Source organism: Antrostomus carolinensis, unplaced genomic scaffold, assembly GCF_000700745.2.
Source record: "Antrostomus carolinensis isolate BGI_N321 unplaced genomic scaffold, ASM70074v2 scaffold7736, whole genome shotgun sequence".
Taxonomy (NCBI): Eukaryota; Metazoa; Chordata; class Aves; order Caprimulgiformes; family Caprimulgidae; genus Antrostomus; species Antrostomus carolinensis.
The window spans coordinates 1-23535 of NW_010319740.1; the positions used below are offsets into that span (position 1 = coordinate 1).

The 23535-nt window shown below is 36.4% G+C and overlaps 1 protein-coding gene across 2 annotated transcripts in view; it reads left to right on the forward strand.

Moving 5' to 3' along the window:
* The first annotated feature begins 10 nt into the window (after positions 1 to 10).
* The window catches only part of SFSWAP (splicing factor SWAP), a 47763-nt gene continuing 24238 nt past the window's right edge, over positions 11 to 23535 (forward strand). For both annotated transcript variants that reach the window (XM_010169363.2, XM_010169364.2), the window contains exons 1-13: positions 11 to 389; positions 2882 to 3051; positions 3585 to 3722; positions 6637 to 6722; positions 10758 to 10983; positions 11459 to 11574; positions 12467 to 12602; positions 15294 to 15531; positions 15852 to 15983; positions 16366 to 16459; positions 18791 to 18968; positions 21411 to 21644; positions 22963 to 23153. In XM_010169363.2, coding sequence (XP_010167665.1) covers positions 130 to 389; positions 2882 to 3051; positions 3585 to 3722; positions 6637 to 6722; positions 10758 to 10983; positions 11459 to 11574; positions 12467 to 12602; positions 15294 to 15531; positions 15852 to 15983; positions 16366 to 16459; positions 18791 to 18968; positions 21411 to 21644; positions 22963 to 23153 — 2199 coding nt within the window. In that variant the 5' untranslated portion in view covers positions 11 to 129. The remainder of the gene's footprint in view (positions 390 to 2881; positions 3052 to 3584; positions 3723 to 6636; positions 6723 to 10757; positions 10984 to 11458; positions 11575 to 12466; positions 12603 to 15293; positions 15532 to 15851; positions 15984 to 16365; positions 16460 to 18790; positions 18969 to 21410; positions 21645 to 22962; positions 23154 to 23535) is intronic.

Genomic DNA, 23535 nt, shown 5'->3' on the forward strand with positions numbered 1-23535 from the left:
TTTCGGGTGATGGCGTCTGTGGTGCTGTGGGGCTGGGGAGTTTAGTGCGGGCCCGGCCGTGTGGGGGACTCGCTTCTCGGACAGTCGTTGTTACTGCGAGTTGCCTCCTCCTCGCTGCATCCCCTGGTGATGTACGGAGGGGTCGGAGGTGCTCGACGGACTGCAGAAGAGGCAGGCCCGCCGCCCCTAATGTTGTTGTCAGGCGGGGGAGCGGTCCCCGGGCCCCCCGGAGGAGGTGGAGGAGGAGGTGGAGGTGGGAATAGCCGTGTGGAGCTGCTGGTGTTCGGCTATGCCTGCAAGCTGTTTCGAGATGATGAGAAGGCTCAGTACCAGGAGCAGGGGCGGCACCTTATTCCTTGGATGGGAGACCCCAAGATCATGATCGATAGGTCGGTGTAACACAACCCCCAGACTCTGCTGCGAGCTCTCCTGTTATAGCCTCTTTGTGTTCCCCTCCTTATGCTGTGGGCAAGTGAGGGCGGGGGATGAGCAAAGGGCTCGCTCTGGCACACGCGTGGGGATCTTCTTCACTGGCAGAGCTGGAGGGCAGCTCCTCCAGGGAGAGTGTTGGAGTGCTGGCTCTGTAACGCTGCAGGACCGTCCCCCCGACAGCGGGAACTCGGAGTTCCCCGCTCTGGCAGTGATGGGAGGTTCCCCTCCTGGCAGTCAGTGCGTGTTGTGTCTTTCTGCTCCACTTGTTAGGGTAGGGTTTGCAAGGTGGAATGGAGTGTGTGTATAATCTGTGCCTTTTCAATGCAAACCACAAACATCATCTTTTCTCACTTGGAAACCAAGGGAGCCTTATTGCATGGGAATACTTATTAGGCGCTTCATGTATTCTCTAAGCGAGAGGGTGCAGTGTGGAGAGTGGAAAGGTATTTATCCACCTCAGGGGAAATGGAGTTTCCTGATTTCTTCTATGTAATCTGGCTGCAGACTGTTGCTGGGATGCCCCAAAACCAATTCTTGGCCTAATTATGTTTTTGTTGTGCCATGATTCTCTGTACGAGGCAGAACAGCTTTGGTTTTGGGTGCTTGCTTTTCATATTTTGTGTCAGAGGTGGCTTTTTGTTTTGGTTGTTTTGCAGTAGGTACAGGTTCATGTGCAGAGAGAGAGAGTAATAGAATCTGCTTTGATTTTTCTTCTGGTCTTTTAAGTTGTTTCAGCTGTGCAGAGTGGCATTTAGAAACAAATTTATTCAGAGTGAATTTTCTGGATATCATCCTGGAGAGAGAGAACATGGGAGATCAGGTTGGATATATCTGAGTGGAGCACTGAAAGGACAGTTTCAGAGTTGTGGCTGGCCCTGAAAACCTCAGTGGGAAAGGTGGAAGGATTTTGGTTTGGAAAGGATCACATGGCATACTATAGGTATTTGTTCCCTCAATTTCATCATTGTTTTGGTGCTATACTTGTTTTCCTGGTTTGATTTAGCAACTGCATTTGGCGTGGAAAAAAAAATCAGTAAGGGAAGGTCTTTTAATTTCCTTCCATAAGACTGGAGAAAAAAGTAATGCCTTTGCACTGTTTTGGGGTTCACACCATTAATGATTTTTATGATTGAAATTAATTTGTTAAATCAGAATAAACATGAAGACATGAAAAAACAACCAGAAACGCTTATCGCTGTGGTTAATTCTGCCTTACCTGAGAACAGAAGTGTTGCAATGCACAGTTCTAATCTAGATCACTTTTGTGACAGATTTCATGAGTAGGTAGAGGCCGTTTTTGTGGTCCTGTACAACAGTAACCCAATTTACAGTCATTCCAGAAATTGTTGGGAGCAAAAACTAAGTATGTGCATGTGTGTACATATAATACCAGAAACCCAAATAACCGGCGTTTGTAAGTTGAGGCAGCTTGTCATTACTAATCTTAAAAACTCCTTTGGAAGCTTAGATTCTTTTTATCTCCAGCAGCAGGAAGTCTTCATTTTCTCCATTTTGAGAAAGGCATATTGCTATGAGAAGACATGGGTTGAAGTTTGTCTGTGGACAGAGCTTGATTAACCAGACCTATGTGTTTCATTAACTTTTTTTTTTTTTGCTACAAGGATATTTACTTTCTTTGGTTTTGGTCTAGCAAGTTGGCACAAGAGTTGTGTGTGGGAAGACACCTCAGCGGAGTCAAGTTTACTGTCACTTTACTTTTCAATCAGTTTCTCTTACTGATGTGTAAACATTATCCCAATGCAGTGCTCTTCCTGCAAATGAAATTGTTTCTGCTTAGTAGAAAGGAACTGTACGTCCTTGATCTTGGCCGTTTTTTTACGGTGAACCTCCTTAAATTGCATGTATATGTTACTGTTCCTATGTATGTGTGTCTCTCTATCACATAACCCAGAACTTATTTCCTCAGCCAAATGGCTAGGGGCCGAGCCTAGCCATGATTTTACCTCCAATGGACGCCAAGTTTCTATGGTGAAGATCTCTGCTGAGAGTTCGGGACTAGCAGAAAGAAGCGAGGAAATTTCGACCGTTTGGTTCTTACGGATAGGTATTTATGTTCTCGGGTTTGTGTGAATGTAAGCTATTTGACTTTCCAGAAAAAAACGTATTTTGCAAGTGACAATTGATTGGTTGGTTGAAGCACGTACGGTAAGAGCTGTTAAGGAAATGGATCCCACTTAAAACTATTAAAGGATACTTTGGCCTTTAATTGTAATAATTTATTAGTTTCTCTGAGAGGAATTTAGACTATTAAATTTTCGATAGTTGGTGAGAAATGCTTAGCAAAATTAAAAGTAACTTCTTAAAGGAAATACACTTTAACATGTAAGCTTTTTTTTTTTTTTTTTCATTTTTAATGGGTAAGTATTTAAGTAGTCACATAAACTCAAGCCCTAAGTTTTTTGCATTGACCAGCTGTTTCATCTTGCAGGTACGATGGGCGTGGTCACCTACATGACCTTTCTGAATATGATGCTGAATATTCCACGTGGAACAGAGATTATCAATTGTCTGAAGAGGAAGCTAGAATAGAAGCCCTCTGTGATGAAGAGAGGTATTTAGCCTTGCATACGGACTTGCTTGAGGAGGAGGCGAGGCAAGGTATTGCTCAAGGAAACTTCCTGAGTTTAGCACATGTTTAAATAAATGATTTTGAAATTAAATTTACTCCTAATTTTATACTCTCTTTTTTTGATGTTATCTTGACAGTACCCAATGGATTCGAAAAACGGGAGTCTTTGCGTATGTGAGAGGACCTCAGGATAGTTTAAATATAGAGCCACACAGAAATTGCCCAGATTCTGAGGGCAGACTGGGATTTCAGACCCAAAAAACCCCAAAATAAACACATTCTGCTTCTTTTTTAGTGTTGTGTAAATGAAATTCTGTGCTCTGGTATGCGTAATTACATTAGAATGTTTTAACCCTCAGCCTTTATCTCTTCAGGAAGAAATAAATGGTTAGCATATGGACATACTGTGTTTTTCTGTTTAATTTTTAATGACAGTTAAAATGATTAGATGAAAACATCTAATTTAAAAACTAAAGTAAGAAATCTTTTTTCTTTTTTTTTTAATATAACAATTTAACTTTTAAATATGTTCTAATGATTGGTAATTGCATTTTTGTTCAAGAGGAGGAATATAAAAGACTGAGTGAAGCTTTGGCAGAGGATGGTACCTATAATGCAGTGGGATTCCGTTATGGCAGTGATTATTATGACCCTTCAGAACCCACTGAGGAGGAGGAACATCAGCCTGCAAAACAAAGAGGTAAGGGGTAAAATTTTACAGTAGGTGTTAATGTAGAAGAAGAACATAGCACTTGTGCGTGTCTCATTTGCAGCTGAAGGTTAAGTATGTGTGTTTCATGAGAATGCAAGTAAAGAATCTCAGAGCATTTCAGCAGAGTCTTTATGGAACCGTGTTACTGAGTTTCTTTCAAACTTTGCTCTTGATATGCTTAAATGTTTTCCTTTTACAATGTAGTCAATACTACGGTAGTCAGGACAGGACATTAAATTCTGCTGTCTTGCACATTATTACTCAGATAAAACTAGTAGTTTGTCACATGGCTCTCTGTTAACGCTGTGTTTCTTGGTCAAGAAGGAAAAGATCATTACAAACATAGAATAGGCATTAACAAGAAGTTTGGGGTTTTTTTTAAGTCAAGATTTTGTAATCTTAATAATTATAAACAAGTCTGTCTTCAACATAGTGTGTCCTCTTTTTTTTTTTTAAGTCAAGATTTTGTAATCTTAATAATTATAAACAAGTCTGTCTTCAACATAGTGTGTCCTTCTCTGTGAGCTTAAAAAATGCAGAATTCAGGTTCTCATGTTCCCATCTGTAATTACAATAATTTTGCACGTTTAACATGAAGTCTTAAGGAAGCTTTCAAGTGTTATTGAGCTATATCTTAGTTAAAGTTAGGGTTGTTTAATTAACAACTGGATTGTCTAACTACATATTGGTGGGTTACCATGGTATGAGATGTGCTTTTTTTTTTACCACAGCGTGTGATACAAGACAGGGTCATTTTCAGTGCCAAAGCTTGTTTGGTGTATTTTTGCTGCTGTGTGTAAGAGGTTGTGTCAGGGCAGTGTCCCTGCCACTTGCATTCTACCAAGGGTTTCTCCTCTACTTGTCAGTACCGATGCCATGTCTTTTCTGGGGTTTATTTTGTTTGGTTTGTTGCTCTTTGCCTGGTAGATTCCATAACCAATTAGTTTGTACATTCTCTTTACACAGAGGTTTTTGAATGTTTCTTGTTCTGGGTGTGTTTTTCATGTTGTGTGGATCTGTGTATATATTGGGATGAGCCTACTTAAAAATTGGGGATGGTAGAGAAGAACAAGTTTGTAGTTTGGCTCCCCCATCTTTCTCTGCTGCGTAGAGATTAAAAAGGTGGATACCCCCTCTCTATTGGTCGCTAAAAAGGAAATCTTCTGAACCTTATAGGATGTCTGTATTGTAAGGAGGCCTTTGCAAAACTGTGCAGAAATGTGCCATAATGTTACAGAATCTACCTTGGACCAGTTGTGTAAGGAATAAATAAAAATTCCTGTTTCATTTGGTAAGAGAGCTGTTGTGAGTTCAAGTTCTATCTGGGTTACTCCACATTATTTTTCTTTCCTAGAATGATGAGATATCTGGAATGATGTATTTCAGCCATAATTAAGTAATTTTTGGGAATAATGCTAAAATGTGGTGACAGTCATTGGCAAAGAGAGATCGAACTACTCAGTCTTCTAACAAGTTACTATTTAGTTAATATTTGATTCAGCATAGAAGTGTCATGCTAAGCCATGACAAAATCTTGCAGTGTAATGTGAGAATTCTCAGTGCTGTTGATGAGAAGTAGAGTCCTTATAGCAGGTCACTGGAACATTATCTCAGCTCTGAGCTTTCTAACCAAAGTCTATCTTCTAGAAAATTTTTAGTAATGATGAATAAGGGGCATTTTCTAGTAACTCTTGGTAGTTCTTGGGGAAAAAATACTCGAGGCACAAGTGAGACAGAAACATCAGTATTGTGTTTTGCAGTAATTGAACTGTACAGACTTTAAATAGATTGCTATATGGTAACAATTTCCAGTAATACAGGACTATAAATTCTTAAAATTATTTTTTTATAAATCATAGTAGAGTAAAATCCAATATTGGAAGATGCAGAGAACAGTAATGTGAGTTACAGACTGTAGCTCTGTGAACACCTTAAGTGTTAGCTGGAACTGCTGCCAAGCAAACCAGGCTTACTCTGCTTTGTCTGCTGCTTCTTCCTCCTTTCCTTGATGCTAGAATTTGTGTGTGCCTTTGTGGAGTTAAATTATTTGAGTTCATTTAAAAAAAAACCCAACAACCTGCCAGAGAGCAACAAAGAGGTTAGCTCTCTGGCATGGCTAAGAGCTTGTATGCAGTAATTGCTGTGACACCTCATGCATGATTCAGCTGTTCTGCTGTCTGTGTCCATAGTTCCCACAGTCAGGTTTTCATGCAGTTTGTGCTGTCTAATTTGTTCGGATAATACTGGAATATATTTTCTATTAAAGTTAGTAGAGTAGATAATGCTAAAAGTTACTTTAAAAAGTTACTTTTCACTTTGATTATTAAAAAAATTTGTAAAGCAAAATATTTTCAGAGGAACATTTCTAGTATACCAAATAACAGAATGTAATACAAATTGACTGTTATAAAATAATAACTACTTCAGATGAGTAGTTCACGTGATAAATCTGTTAAATATTTGAATATGTTAAACTTGGTATGAAAGGAACTATACTAGCTTTAGACTGAACTCACAGCTGAATGGCAACATTTATTTTAATCAATTATTAAGGCAGCTACTGGTTTATCTCTGTAGGTGGTGAAGGCTGATTTTAGCCTCCCTATATAGGACACTTGCTTGTCTTCAGCACTGTAGTCAGGGCTAAGGTTCATAAGATTTTATTCTTCCTGGTACCTCTATTAAGACATAATTTATGCAAACTGAAATAAACTGCCCGTAATACCAGGGAGAGGAGCCGTATTTAAATGTCTTCAGTGCAAATGCTGGTTATAGTTTAATTTGATAATTTCCTCAACTGCACATCTTTTTAGATATCCTTTATTTTAATACTCTATTTGTTAACATCTGGGGCCTTTGACGTGTTTTGTCCTATAGTATTTGATTCTGTCATTTCTTCTAGAAACAGCTCAGACAGAAAATGTAGAAGAAAATGAAGAACCTTTTGTTGCCCCTCCGGGACTGAACGTACCTTCTGATGTGGAACTGGTATGTGTGTACATTTAATGTAACCTACATTTCTGTCAATTTTCAAGGAGTTTATGGTGCTGTACTGATTTAGTTATTTTTTTTTCCCCCACATTAACTATAGTGTGGTACATTTTAAGTGATTCTAAAATAGCAGCTTAATTTCAAATGTTCTTTCTTGAATTCTTGAGTTTTTTCTGCTCTCTTCAATCTTTTCCACGCTGAAATTATTGCAGTGCTTTTGCTAAATGCATTTAGTATCTCTTGTGGTGCTATTTTAGATAATGTAGAAAAAAGGGAGTTGTTTTTGGAATAGATAGTTACTGAGATGTCAAGTTTGACATTCCAAAAGATTGCTTCCTTTCAAGATTTTTTTCTAGATTCTTTTAAATCAAGTCCCAGTCTGAAGGGGGTAGGAAGTGATCAAATATAGAGCCTGTGTTTAAGACTAGCCTATTCAAGAAGAAAAGCAATAGTTTTTCTAACAAATTCTGAAATAACTTGAAAGTATTAGCATGTAGAAGTGCTTTCCTTAATGTCATGTTACCAGAATTTGCTACATAGTAAATGGTAAACTTAATTGCAACTTGTGTGTTTTTCCTGAGGGGAGCTGAGCAGTCACCTGTTTGAGTAGAGTTGTAACCATGAGGATTTTCAATTTATTTAAATTTTCATAAAAGATACTGGGAAGTCAGATAATACTTTCTCTATACCATGGTCATGAAAATGTTAATTTGTATATGGGCTGCCTTCTCATCTTGATAACTGTGGCCACTAAAGATTCAAAGCACCCTCTTAGAATAACTAGTAGTGAACACAGGGCTTTATGTAAGAGTGTTTTTCTACTTCATTAGCTTTTAATTGAAAATTTTTATCCTCTTCTGGTTTTTATATAAAAGAGTTATTTAACAAATCTAATGTGCAACTTTGCTTGTTCTAATTTTACTTCCTCTACTTTTTCTTACACTCATAATACAGTTTGTTAGTAAGTGCTTACAAACCTCCTTTTGAGTTCAGGGAAGATTTTTATACATTACTGCCTTTAAATGATGAGTTATACTTTAGTCTTTAGACTTTAGAACATTGAATGTTCAGTGAGAAGATGCTTATTTAGCATTTGGCTGCTGTTTCCAGAAAGTAGCTGCTGGTGAAAGAATGCTTGCTGGTTTAGATAGCTGCTTTGCTTGTATTTTGTTCTGAAACTCAGGATATATTTTCCATGTAAGTTGTGGAATACAGTGTGGGGCTTACTGAAGTAATTCCTCAGTCAGCTCTAGCATATTCATATGAACAGAAAGCAAATGTGGGCATCTCTGATTTTGATTTAAAAAAAATAAAAAAATAATAAAAAAAAAAAGTCTACACAGCAGCTCTGAAAACAGTGTATGCTTGACCTTGGATTTGGAATTGTGAGAATTTTTTTTAAGCCTTGATTGTTTGCTGTTGTTGTTCTAATCAAGTAATTCAGTTTTACCATTGAATGTATTTATTCTGTGTTTTTTAATTCGATTGCTGTGAAAGATAGAAGCCTGGTAAATTATTGGTGGGTTTTTACAGGCATATTTAAAAAATGCTTCTCAGTCTATGCTGTTGAGGGTGAGAGGAATACAGCATAAATTCCATTGCTGTTATGTTGATCCACAAGTGATTGGAAGAGGTTTACAGATACATTGCTGATCTGTGGAAATAAGAGTGGTGTTCTGGGTCTTTCCTGAGTTTACTGCTAATTAACATTGAAGTTAAAAGACATGGCACTTGTTGATGGTCATGGTGGGGGGAGGACATGTGTAAACTGAATCATTTTGAGGAGGAAACTGTAGTGCTTGGAAATAAGATACAATTTGAGAATCAGCTTGCTGTCTTGGAGACTTTGTTCACAATCTGCAAAGTGCAGTTCAAGACAGATATAAAGTAGTTCCTGTAATACAGAGCAATCCAAAGGGCAAATGTTAAATGAAGACTAAGTAGTTAGGCAGCACTACTGCAAAAAAGATCAAGAGGCTGTAGTGAGCTCTTGAATGTTGAGCATATGGCAACTCCAATTCCAGCAGTAATGTCATCTGGAACTTAAAATAAGAGTTGTGTAGAGGATGCAGGAGGTCTGCCACTGCTTGAGACTGTTGGTGTCAGGGTTGTAGGCAAAGATGACTGTTCTTGACAGTTGCATTTTAAGCAGTGTGCCGGTGCTGTGAAAGTGGGCTGTAAGAGGATGTTATCAGTTCAACGTATGAGGAGAGATTGAAAATTGCTTTGTTTTCTCCAGATGAGAATATTGAGAGGCAACATAAGACTTAAAATTATTTTCCAGGCTTACTGAAGATTGGCAGATAGTTGCTAACTTGCAGTAAGGGACACTCACTTATGAAAAGCTTTGAATTACAATACTAATTAAAGGCTGGAACAGAGTATCTGACTAGATGATAGCACTTATGCATTGGAGTATTTTTCAGAAGGGTGTTTTTCTCTGCTCTGACGAGTACTCTTACTTTCAGAAGTTTTAACAGTTCTTAGTTTAAATGTTTAGTGGTTTTATTGAATGTAACAGCAAACTAGAATACATCTATGATACCTGCAACTCTGTGTGCCATTTAATGTTTTTAACTTTGTAAAGTTTCTAAAGTTTGGTAGATCAATGGTATTAGTGATCTTAGAAGTCAATTAAAAGCATATTAATACTCATATTTGCTGCTTTCGAAAGGTTATAGTGGTATCAGCTTCAAATTCAAGACCAGATAATAATTTCAGATACAATCTTTTTTTTTAGTTTCCTTGCTGATTTGCAGCTTTGCTTCTGAATCTCTTGCCCTTAAGTATATTTTGTATTTGTGCATAAGAACTGCAGAAATGGGGAAACTTGATGTGTGATTAAGTAGTGGAACTGGCTATGGACAAAATGTCATCAGTTTGTTGAGAACTTCATGGCCTCTAATTAAAATAACCTTTGGTAGTGTTTTAGAGGGACAAGTGAAACTTGAAGCAGCTAATTATTTTCCATAATGAACATGTTGTTCTAGTAAAAGATCCAGTTGGCTGAAAATAATTTCTAAAAATGTGCTGTTTGATCACATTCAGACTTTTTTTTTCTAAATGGAGCATCACTGTCTCGTGTGCTTCCAATCTTCTGGAAAAGATTTTCTGACGTTTACAACATAATTCTGTGTCTGGACCAATAAAAATGCAAAACTAAAATGAATCGTTAGTGTGACACTTTAGTCTCTATAGACACAGAGAGTACGTGTTTCTACAGGTTATTGAGCACAAGACAAAACAGAGCTGTCTGAGTATGAAATTAAAGACATGAGTGGTGACGTTCATTCATTCTTTACCTATAGTCTTGTTCTTTTCACTTCTTGGGTGATAAGAACAAGAATATGGCAGTGCTCCTTACATGGGATTTTTAGGAATGGAAATGCATGCGTGCTGCTTAACTTTATTATTTTCTTTTATTCCTAAAGTGTTCAATGACTCTTTATGGGAATGTGACATCACATAGGAATTGCAATTCTTATGTTGATCTGAAGGTACAACATGTTCCTTCCAAGCAAATGCATAGTAACAAACTTTTCTAGTTGGGGAACAATATCTGCAGTTCAGTCATAACAGAATAAAGAGCAGCTGTTGGGAAGAAGACCGTACATGTTGAGTCTTCAGAGCACCTTGAGGTATTGTAAGGCAGGGCCACTTTGGGTTGGCACTGCTGTGTCAAGAAACACATCTGTCTCCTGTCTTGTGCCAGCAGAAGTGTCTGTGACTCAGACTCAGGCAGGACTTGTTCCCCTCTTCACTTCGATGTGCAATGGCCAAAATAGTTGTGCTGATGGAAGGAGAGGATCTTGCAAAAGAAAATGAATGAGCAGCTAGGGAAGATTGGAACTGTTTATGTTTTTTTTAGTGCTGTGTGTTTTCACTAGTTGAAAGTGATCATGAAACTGAGTTGCTGGAAAAAGCTGAGAAGAGGGGCAGGGAACTACTGCTCTTTCTAATTCCCTCTGGAGTTCTAACACACTTTACAAGCTGCTTATGAAAATAAAAATATATGTTCTTTTACTCCCACAGCCACCAACAGCAAAAATGCACGCGATTATTGAACGGACTGCAAACTTTGTCTGCAAGCAGGGAGCACAGTTTGAGATTATGCTGAAAGCCAAGCAAGCACGCAATTCCCAGTTTGACTTCTTGCGATTTGATCACTACCTCAACCCCTACTACAAATTCATTCAGAAGGCTATGAAAGAGGGACGGTACGCTGCTCCTTCTGAAAATAAAGCAGACGAGAAAAAACGTAAGTTGTTGCTTGTCAAATGGATGGCTTCAGGGTGGGAATCACTGAAACATCCACTGGTCTTTTTTGGTACAATAGCCACATGTTTTTGGTGCATTGCAATGGCAATGCCGTTATCCTGCAGCTGAGATTGATGTGATGATTCAAAATTTTTGAATTGGAGGAGATTAAATTGGAGGAGATTTTTTTAGAAGAAAAGATTGTTTTGGAAAAACTTCAGGTACAAGAGCTTCTGTTATTTTGGAGCTTTTAGAAACACTTGTATAACTCCAGTCCAACAGAAGGTTGGTCTGCACACTTAGGTTTTAGTTTTATTCGTGGCTAGCAATATCTTCTTGTATCTATGTTTTTGTGAATAAGCAGATATATGAAAACAGTAGTTTCTTAAGAATGCATGCTTGTCCTGTGCCATATTTCTCTCCCAATACTAATACATAGCAAACCCAAATAAAATTCAGACCTTGCTTTTATTTAGACTCAAGAGTTAAGTCTGAGGAAGAAGATGATGATGACGATGATGATGATGGAAATTATCTGCATCCAAGTCTCTTTGCATCTAAAAAATGCAGTAGGCTTGAAGAGCTTATGAAGGTACTTGACACTGTTAAAATTACTTTCTACCTTGTAAAACATCTTATTCATGGGCACAAAAATTCGAATAAGTAGGTGTTAAGATCTTTTGTTATGTTAACAAAGATTTATTTCCCCCCTTCCCCCCCCCAGACTGTCTTAGTAATTTAAGTCTGTTTTGGTAAACTCTCAAGTTACCTTTTCCCTAGTATGTAAATTGTTAATTTTCCATTTGTAAGGAATTATATTTCTATTTTTGATGCCCGGTGGTATTGAGGGCATCACTTAAGCGTTTATCTCACAGAACCTGTATTGAAGCTGAAAAGATTAAGATGTTTAATGCCTTCTGTATATAAGCGGAGAGAGAATGTTTTCTTTTTAGATTTGAGTAGATAAAATGTTGACGTGAAGTAATAGTTTCAGCGACTAATATTTCAGCAGAAGGTACTACTTATTAAATGTAAATTTTGCTGGGTATGTTAGTTATTTTTATTTTCTGAGTTAGATCAGTGATGGAGTAATGGGAGTGACAGATGGTTGCACACATTTGAGGCTTTCAGAGGAATGGATGTGGTGCTGTCTGGTATTTAGACAAGTCAGGTTCTGTGTCTTATCCCAGCCTTGGCAGTAAATGTTTAAGAGTAATACCTGCTGTATTTTTCTTCTTTTTTATGTAATTATTTCTGTTCACATAAAATAAAAATATTTTTGTTTTGTTTTGTTTTCCACTGATTTTCAAAAAAGAAGTTGATTCTGATGTGAGAGCTACAAAAACAGTAACTTCTGTGTTTTGACATTATTGATGTCTATTAACTTAGATAAATTTGCTTTCCAAATTAGGTTGATGCTATCATGCTTTAAATAAATACTTAAAATTTTAATCTTTTTTTGCTATTCTCAATTGTTTTTTCAGCCTTTGAAGGTCGTAGACCCTGATCATCCACTTGCAGCACTGGTGCGCAAAGCGCAATCCGATAATAACTCGGCTACGCCACAGTCAACAGATGGGGCAGCTGTACCGACATCCCAGGCAGAATATTCTTCGGATTGTAAGTGCACTGGGATTAGGCAGCTTGTGGTGTGTCTTGATGCTGGTGCTGGTGTGACAAAATGTGTTAGCTTTCATACTTCATCATTTGTAACTGATATTTATTCTTTTTCAGTCTTCTGAATCTTTGCAGGTGCATTCTTTCACTGAGTATCTGTCAAATTGTTAGCTGCTTAGGAACAACAGAAATGAGGTCGAGGGAGTGGGCAGGCGGGAGGCCAAGTCTCCAGTCTGTGAATATGGTTGGCACAATGCTCTTAATGTTTTTTGATCACTTCCATCAATTTCTATTAATTAAGCCTAGTGGATGTCTTCAGTATTGAGTATAAAACTGTCCTATAAAGTAATTCATGAGATTCCCATAAAAAAAAGCTTACTACATTAAGCAAAATGCAGATGGTACATCTACTGTGAACCGTTTTGCTGGAGTGTTTAACACTAAGAAAAATCTGCAAAAATAAAATAATGTAAATTGAAGGATCCCACTAAAGTGATAAAACCAGGTTTTTAGTATAATATTCTGTTTTAAGGTTGAAAGTAGTTTTACAGTAAATAAATAAGTCTTTTATTATACAACCACCTTCTATAATTTTCATTATTTTACCTTTTATTCTGTGCACTAGTGAAATCTTACATGTAGAAAAATAAAATTCAGGAATATGCAAGATTCAAAGTTAAAAATCGATCTTTTAAATTATATTTCTTACTACAGTATCTGAGAAGGATTACTAACTTCAAGTTCCATAGCTACAGAGGGCATTCTTTAATAAAGGAGTAGATTAGACTTTTTTTTTTTCTCAGAACAACAACAAAAGCAATGTTATATTTAAATTATAAGTGAGCAGTGTGGAGAGTTGCCTGTTCAAGTGCTTTTTCCGTGTCTGATATTGAAATACCAAGACTTTCTTCTAGCTCCAAATTATTGTTGAATCTTTAATCTTAGATTTTGCTTGAACCATTTTAGAAAAGTGTGAATACTGTCCTCTATAACCTCTTTTAAGAATCAACTTCGCTATGAAATTTTTATCAACATTATCTTAACTTCTCTCTGAATGTGTCTGGTTTTCATTATCTCTGAAGCTGCTTAATGCAGGCCTTGTGTAAAGCTCCTGCAAATTTTGTAGATTCTAATACTCAAAAAGCTGAAGTCAAACTTAATGAGGTTTATGTGCCTCTCATTCTTTTCAAATTTCAGAATCCTGAAAGACCTTGATTCCTTAAATATAGAAATGAAACTTACACCTTAATTTATGGAACTTACCATTCCACACTACTGAGATATAAGAAAATTTATATTGCAGCCTTCACTACAGTAGAGTTTCATGATAAAAATGTTTAGGTAATGAGTAGTGTTACTTCAGGGTGGTGGTGGTTATGTAGTTCTTGGTTTTTTAGTAAAGTTCTTGCAAATAAGTATCACCGTAATGATCTGAGTTGATTTTGATGCGTTGTAGTTTCAGAACCCCCCAAAGGATTACAAGTGTTGTCAGAGTGTAATATATGGAGAGGAATATGCATGGAAGTAATTCTTATTTAAAACTGTACTTTAAGAGAATCTTAATAAAACTGAAATAAGAGTTCTGTGAAGAAATTGAAAATTACTGGTTGTTTCAAGAAAGGCTACAATCAGAATAAACATCTCTGTAGAATAATACTTGTCAGTTTTCTAATTACTTTCATGTCAGGCTTGAATCTGAATGTGTATGATGCCAATGGGGAGATTATAATTTAGCAGCAATACAAGTTAAGTTTGCAACTCCTCTACGTGCCTTTAAAACTCAACAGATTTTTATTTTGCTCTCCTTACAGATAACTTATTATTTGAAGAAAGTAAATACTGCCACACAGGGATGTTTATGAAACTTTTAAGAGGATAATTCATTATAATTTAATGCATCGATTAAACTTTGCCTCCAGAAATGTAAACTCTTACTCTAAATATTTCGAAATATTTTACCTGAATACTTTCTGTTTATACATCTTTTTGCAGAAAATCTTTAGATTTACAAGAAGTAACTGTCATTTAAGTGTTAAGCTAATTAAAGTGTTATAAAATACTGTTCTTAAAGAAAGAAAGCAAGCTATAAGCCTTTACATTCTCAAGAATTAAATATGTAGAATCGGAGTAGCCTCTAGTGTGGAAAACTTGCTCAGATTGGTTGTTCATTCTATTGGTCTTAAATTGCAAAACCAGTCTACTTTTTGAAATTTCAGTAAGTGGGTGTGTGTCTGTATATAACTATATATATATATAGATACTAGTGGCTTAATTTTTCCATTTTAGTTTTGAATTTATGTGCATTCCTTTCGTAATGCATACGTAGTTTTAACTAAGTTAAACTGTCAAAGGTGTATTAGAATAGGAAGAATTATTTCATATTAGATAATTTTAATAGGCCTTCTCTGGTTCACTTTTTTTATCCATACCTATTTGACTTTCAACTGACCTTCAGTACATTCTGGTTCTGTCCCTTAGTCTCCATATTTCTTATTCATCCTAAGTGTGTTAATATGAGCATTCTTTTTTTTTTCTTTTTTTTTTTTTTAACACAAGGAATTAGATCCCATTTCTTAGTGTGTTGTGTGAATCTGGATTCTCAATGTGTTTATTGCTGATGCAATAGAAAATGTGTTTTTTTTACTTGGGTGTTTTTCTTCTAATTAGAACATTGTTAAATATGTCTCTCTATAGCAACTGTGGCAGCCATGTATTATAGTTACTATATGCTACCAGATGGAACCTATTGCCTCGCGCCTCCACCTCCAGGAATAGATGTTGCCACCTACTACAATGCACTGCCTGCAGGGGTGACTGTATCAAGCACTACAGGGGTAGCAACAGTTCCTCCACCCCCCGGTACTACACCTCCACCTCCTCCAGACACAACTGATAGCAGCAGTGGATTGACTTCAACCACAACATCTACAAGGTACTTTGTCTAGATTGGCTTGTTTGTTGGAGGAGTGTCTTTCCTGCTGTTCAATATGAAGTATTTATAAGGGTTCTATTACTGGTGATTCCTCAGTAACATTCACCAGTGTTTGCACACCTTTGATTGCCTCCACTTTGGTCTGTGATATTGTAGGCAATTATTGTTCTTAAGCTACTATGAAGGCTTTGCATTATAGAAAATCAAGTTATTTTAACTGCATAATGAACCCAGAGAGCAAACCTCTAAGTAATGTTTATTCTGTTAAAGCAAGAGTCTGAAAGATATTGATAAAAATTATGTACTACTTGTGTTTTCAGCACAATTGCTCCAGTGGTTGCCATTATACCTCCACCCCCAGATATCCAACCTGTTATTGATAAGCTAGCTGAGTATGTTGCTAGGAATGGGATAAAATTTGAAACCAGTGTTCGTGCCAAGAATGATCTCAGGTAAGAGAAAACATTATTTTAACTTCTACTTTAAAAGTTGAGGTTTTCCTTTTTAAATATGTTATGAGGACATGTGGGTCTGAAGAAGAGAAGTACTATCATTTTTTTTTAAATTGAAATTCAGGGACCTACTTAAAGGTAATGCCAAAGCATTATTGCCCAAATCCTCAAAACAACCAACCTAACAAAAACATCTCTAGAAAACATGCTCTGAATGTGTATCCTGTGGAAGTTTAAGCGTAAGTTACCTTGCTTCCAAACACCAAAAAGCATTCCATGCGCTGGAGAAAATTAGATGGCAAAAGGTTGTTGGTATTTACTGTGTTCATGTGCATTTTCACATATTCACATACTGACAAATTCACATATTTTCTTTTAACAGATTTGAGTTCCTGCAACCGTGGCACCAGTATAATGCTTATTATGAATTTAAAAAACAGTTCTTCCTTCAAAAAGAGAGCAGTGACAACTGTCAGGTACATGTGTGTTTGTATATGTGTATATTAAAAATGCCATGTAAGTGAGAAAAGGACTTACTTATCTGTTGAGTTACCATGAGAAGTTTTAAAAATGGAACACTGAATTATTGAGAAATTTTTCAGCAAAAGATGTGAATGCTTTTGTTGTTGTTGTTGTGTTTTAGTTTTGTGTAGCATTTAAATAAGGATATGCGAGGTGGTGTGATATTTAGTTCTTGCTTTTTAGTATAAGCAGCCACTCAGTGTGTGGTTGCAATATAAAAATGACAACCTGAAAATCTTTCAGCTTTCTATAGAAGAGAATATATGCTTTATGGAGGTTTAGAGTTTTGTAGGATTGGTATTAGTGTTCTGTTGTCAGAAAGGTTAGCTATAGCTTTTTAACAACCACATCTTCTCGTATACTTCATAGTTCTTTGTAGAACAGTAGCACAGTAGCTAGACTACTTTTCTGATGTGTTTTTTTCTGCGGGAGGTTTTGTTGAAGAAGAGTCGTGTCATGATTGACGGAAACAATATTGGAGCCTCAAAATCTCACGTCAGTTTCCTACTTGCTTTGCATCTTCTAGTCCATGTTATTAGAAGATGATAGCCAGACTTGTCATCCTTGTTTTTAACTATTCTCTTGTTAGCTAATCTCATTAGATTGTTTTCTTACTGAAAAGAAAATTGCAAATAGTATCGGAAATACCTTCTCTGATGTTAACTTTTCATGGGAAAGAGCTATTTTTTTTTTAGGCCCTATGTCATTTGTCATCTCAAGGCTTAGATTGGGGAGCCTTAAACTGAAGAAGGTAGGCCTGTGGGTAAACTCCTCAAAATTGCTTTGTGGAAAATGAAGAAATTCAATACTGGTTGCTGTTTGAAACACTTCTGTCTAATATTTTGTTTTAGTAGTGAAAAATGGTTTGAAAACACTGTTCTTAAAGATATGCTGTGGTAAATATGATCTTACTCAGTTGATAAATCACATGCAAAATTGTCCTGTACACAGTGCTGACTGTTATTCTAGAATTTCTTATTTGCAAACCAATGGGTTGAATTCATAATACTTACATAATTAATAAGGATTTGTTAACATTTATTTGGAGGGGGAAATTGTACACTAACCAAAATGTAATAATAAAAGATTCATTTTAAGTATTCAAATGAGTACAGCTATGAAGCAAGCAGAAACGAGTTTAAGTCCCTTGAGGTCATGTGTAGCAATACATATTTTCCTACGCCAGGGTTTAGTAGATAATGCCAGTATCTTTAATTTTTTAGAGTAGTGACTTCAGTGTTATCTTTATGCTTTAGGAATGTACATATAGGCAACTAATGCGATTGATTGTTTTGGCCATTAAAGTTAATAAGAAATTGTACTACTGGCTTCAGTAAATACAGGATGAAGTCCTTGATTTCCTTGAGTTTTTCCCCTTTGAGGATTTTCAGAAATTAGTTCTGTTGGTCAGGGAATGGCTGCAGGGAGCAATGAAAGGATCTCTTCAATACCTGATATTTCAACATTAAGTATACTTAACAGCAGCCAGTGGAAAGGAACCACACTATTTATTGAGAAAGGCTCATTTAAATGTTAAATTACTTAATATCATTACCTGACTCACCATGTGAATGTTTTTAATGTCAAACAATATCCATCTTAAAATTTTGTTACTGTGAGTTTAGAGTGAATGATTCAGTCATGTAATGGTAGAACCAGTATTTCTTTACTCTTTTGGAAAATCTCAGCACATCTGTGCTGTATCCATTTAATGCCACAAAAAACATTGATAGGCCCAATGTTCTTCAGCAAAATGTTGGAACAAATCAAACACATTGGCCTGTGTTGATCCCTGTAAAACTTCATTTTTTAAAGAAGGTGTCATGCAATTTTACATTAGGAAAAAATGTCATAAGGTTTCATTCTGTCACTGTGAATTAACTTTAATGGATTTTGTCCTGGACTCTGGAAATCAAGACCTAAAAGAATATACTTTGGAAAAAAAAGTATGTGCTTTTAGAGTCTAATTTTAAAATTGTAATTTTTAAAACAGTTGTTGGCAAATGTGTACCAGCTAAAGAACATTTCTTCGCTGTAAAATAACAACACACTCTTACTGTAGGTCTGTAGTTTCTGCAGCCTGAGGGTTTACATGAAGCAGTGCATTATTTATAAGAAGCAGACTTTTGGTCATGAGTGCTTATTAATGTAAAATCAACTGTTACGTGATTAGCTGGTAATATGAATTTTTTTAAAATGTCTGGCAGAATTGCAGTTCCACAGACACTGCATTAATTCTTTCCTGATCTATCCAGTTAGTAAGCTTGCACATTTCTTTTGAAAAGGGAGTATCTTCATCTGAAGATGTTCCAGCAGATACTGCCATTGATACCCCAAGCGAGACTCAATTTGCAGATGAACATGCACCTGAAGATGCATCTGAGCCAAGTGCTAAGGGAGTTCCAGGAACTAAAAAGGATGTTCCTCCTTCTAAAGCTGTCAGTGATGGTAAATTGGTGAAAGGTATGTTAGCATGATTTGTGGGGCGTGAAAATATTTGTTAGCATGTAATTATAGGGGAAGAAAATAAAATGGCAGGGGAGAGGTAGGGAAAAGAATTTCATCATGCGGAAAATATTTTCACTGAAAGCATCAAAAAAGGACCGAAATAAGTAATCTGATTGCTTTCATATTTCTTTCTTATCAGATTATCGGGTATTTATGGTCTGTCAGAATAAATTGTTTTATTTCAGTTTTGTGCAAAGTTGAAGGCTTTCATCAGTGACCCCAGCAGAATCTTATTTTTGTCATTTTAAACTTGACAGTTACAAGCTCTGTGCAAGAAATAAGTTATTCCTTCTGAATAAAAGCAGTAGTCTTACTTGAAACCATACATATGGAAGAAGTACACTGTGCTTATTACTCAGTTGTTCAGTCTTCCTGTGTTGGACGTTAGTCATGCTGGAAAAAAATACCCTTTTCATGTCAACGTGGAATGTTTTTCCTCTTGCAGTCACAGCAGCAGAGGGACAAAATGGCAGGATATGTTGGAAGCCAGTTCAACAGAGTCACCTAACACACTATTAGTGTCCTGAGTTGGAGCAGTAATTATTTCTACCTGGGAACTGATTTCCTGGCCTATTGGGAAAAAATTATCTTAAAATTTATTTTTTTCAGTAAAAACGAGAAATTTAAATCTTCTAACTAGAACTGAAAGCACCTGGGAAAATAAAACAAAAACAAAAAAACCCAAACAAACAAAAACCCAGGAAAAACACTCTTGATGTGTGTTCCCATGGATGGGTACTGCCTTCCTGCCACTTCAGTGGCTTTCTTAATTGCTCATAAGTTTATCTACTCCTTGTGGTCTCTTGGAATTCTTCTCTCTTCCTGCTCCTCGGTGCAGTTTCTTTCCCTCCTTAGGCTGCAAACTCCAAGCTCTTTGCCCTGGTTGTCTGGCTGTCCATATTCTGCAATTTCTTGTCTGGGCAGGTTGAGTAGCTTCCTAGGGAAGGAGCAATCTTCCCTGTCTTCAAAGATGCCCTATTAAGATAATGTAATATACAACAGAAAACGATATTTTTTCTTGTTGTTGTGTTATTAATAAATGGCAGACTGGAGCCTGTGCTTTAATAATAATAATCTGCTCAAATTTAGATGATGGAATGTAACCTGTGAGTCATTTCATGACAATCCCATTCCTATAAACTTATTTTCATTTCCTCTAATATGGTACAAATCCCACTTTCTTCTAACCTAATGCAGTACTTGGCTGCAAGACAGACATAGTATCTGCACTAGATTTTTCTTCTGCCTCTGAGGGAGTAAAATCCCATTTTAGAACTTGCTTTGTCTCGTGAAAAAGTTGGAAAATCCCTATTGCAATATCTCTTTTCTTGGAATTTTTGAGTTCTTTATTTCTAAGCCTATTTCCTTACCCGAGAATTAGAAGATGCAAAGCTTACATTTTATAAACCTTGGTATGTAATTTAAATATTGTATCTAAATTCCCCTAATTGAAATCTTACAGGATATACATGCAAAAGGCATCCTGAGAAAGATAAGTATTGCAGCAGACTATATGGTAGTAGGTTGCTTTGCTTGAGATGTGTGAGAAATTCCATTCTTTATTCTTAGAAGTTGCATTTTGGATACATGGTTGTGAGATTAATTCTGTATTTTTCTCACAAAATGATTGTCAAAAAATGTTCCAAGGAAAATTCTGTGAGGCAAAAGGATTAGTTCAGACTTAAATATAGCTATATATTAGCTATGCTTAGTATTTTTTGAAGATCTAGTAATACAACCTAGCTTGGAATGATACACAATTTCATTTTTATTGTGGTATTCCATGGTTTTTACAGGCATTCTTTTTCCTTTGAGAGTGCTGGCATGAGTGTATTGTGCTGTCCTTTTCTGTTGGAGTAGTAGGGGCTACTTGAAAGGAATAATTGACCACCAATCTTGCTACAGCAAGACTGGCTAAGACATTTGGGGAAGAGTACTTAGCTTTTGCATATATATCTCCTGTAATGAAATTTTGTTCACTCCCTGAAGTAATTCATTTTCATATAGATGTAAATAAGTCTTTAAATACTGTTTTGTGAGCCTACCAAATGCTATTGTGCAAACCATCGATTTAGTGTGAAGGAAACAGTGTGTCAGATAGGAGCCTGAGCACAGAGTGTTTTCGTCTTAAGCCTCGAAGAGGAGATTGTTCATTTGGGAAAAGAAGTAGTACTGACACAAAAACTTATTTGGGGCAGTATATGAAATGATTTATCTCATCTCAGGAAATGTAATTCCTGAGATGAAAAAAAAAAAGTTTGCATTGTCCTTTAAGGATGATCCAAGTTTCTCTCTTTTTGTAGTGTAGTCTGCATGAGCAATGGATAAAGTCAAGAAATTCAGCCTGCTTTCTACTGTAGTCTAATGATGTGTAAAATCTTACCCATTCATTCACAGCATCATTTGCTCCAATAAGCTTTGCAATCAAGGCCAAAGAAAATGACCTTCTTCCTTTGGAGAAAAACCGTGTTAAATTAGATGATGACAGTGATGAGGAGGAAGAAGAAGGCAAGGAAAGCCAAGAGAACGCTAACAGTGCTTCAAACCATACTCCAGCTGTTACCACTCCTTGTGCTGCTGCTGAAGAGAAAAAACCTCAACTTACACAGGAGGAGTTGGAAGCTAAACAAGGTATCCCATGTTACAGTGAAAACAAAATGAAAGAGCGAGTCCTTCAGGCAAACTACAAAACTGCCATGTGAATAAATATGTCATTTTAGGTGTTTTGAATCATCACTATGTGATGTTAACAGGAATCAGAATTCTTTTCTTTTCCCACAGTTTCCTGCTTATTGTTAAGAAGGAAAACTTCACTGGTTGCTCAGCTAAAATGAAATCTGTAACACTGGAGTCAAGTACTTTACCCAAATGCATGATCTTTCTGAATTTTATTTTGTTTTTCTTTTACAGCCTCGGAGTCAAACACTAAACATCTAGTTTCCAGATTGCATTAGCAGAACCCAGAAAAATGCATGTCCATTTCTCATTTTCTTCAGAGAACAATGAAATGCTTCAAGCTATTTTTCAGTTATATAGCCTTCCCATATAGCCTAATATCACCTTGTTGATATTTTGTTACTCTTACAATGCAATGCCATTAAGGCTTTGTATGGGTTTTTCCTCTTACTGTGCTTATATGTGTAAGGGCAGAAGGGTATGCTCTGTGAATTTGAATGAAATGATCTATTAAAGGGATCAGATTTCCCCTGTTCCTCCCCAAGGCTGTTTCACAGCAGAGGGTGTTTAATAAAGTGGAGATGCTGTCACTGTTTACCAGCTTAAAAACTTAATATTTCTCTTACAACTGTGAGTATGCCACAGGAATTTATTTTTTTGTTTTCAAAATGGTTTTTTTTATGCCCCTAAGTATCGTTAGGTGCATAGTTAAATAAATTGGTTTATTCTCTTTCTGTAGTTGCATAACAGTAACTGTTGGTTGTAACAATGGTGAAACAGTTTCTGAAAATTTCTGGAGCAGCCCTTCATGTAGACATTTTAAGATGTATGTAAATAGGGCTGGAAAATGTAAGGTAAAGATCAGATCTGTGGAAAGAACACAATGGAAAGTTTGCATCCCTTTAACAAGTACACGAAAAAGATTCTGCATTTACAGTGCTACTTTTTTAGGTAGCTTTTGTAAGTACAAAAGGACGAGTATTCTGAATTTTCAGGATTGGATTTTCATGTCATTTTCTTTTAAGCTTAAGAATTTTTACTTCACCTGTACTGCTTTTCATCAAGTAAATGCTATATCTATGAATTAAGATGCTTGGAATTTCGTAATTTCAAGATGATACATCCTTGTTATGTCTTTGAATGGATGTATATAAAGGTTTGAAAACAATTGGAGGGACTGATTAGTTGTTGGAATGTGTGTGTTTGTTTTAAGGAAACCTAAGTTCCCCAAGCATGACTCACTCTAAACTTCGTGCTCAATTTTCTTTCTTAGCAAAGCAGAAACTAGAGGATAGATTAGCAGCTGCAGCAAGAGAGAAGCTTGCACAGGCCTCCAAAGAATCAAAAGAAAAGCAGCTACAAGCAGAGCGCAAAAGGAAAGCTGCACTGTTCTTGCAGACCCTGAAAAACCCTCTGGCAGAGGCAGAAACTGAGAAAATTGAAGAGAATTCCTTCAGTAATGAGGTAAGCAGGAAATAAATAAATTTATCTTTACCATAAAGTTACCCGAAAATTTACCTGTAGAGTGTGAATCTGACAGTATGTTATGAAATTGACTGAAGAGAGAGAATCTCTTCTAAATGGAGAGAAATTTGAATTTTAAACACTGTTAATCTTTTTCAGTTATCTTGCATATGTCTCTCATCTGTCATTAAAGAACTCGTAGCGAAATATGATGCATAATTCAGAGGTCAGTTAGCCAGTTACAGAAAGGAAAATGAGCTTTGCAAGCTTAACTCTGTACTAGTAGTCCTTGAATGCTTACCTTTCCAGAATATTTGGATATCTGTTGTGATACTTAATTGTTTAATGTGTATTTTGATGTGAGTAGACATCTTCAAGTTCA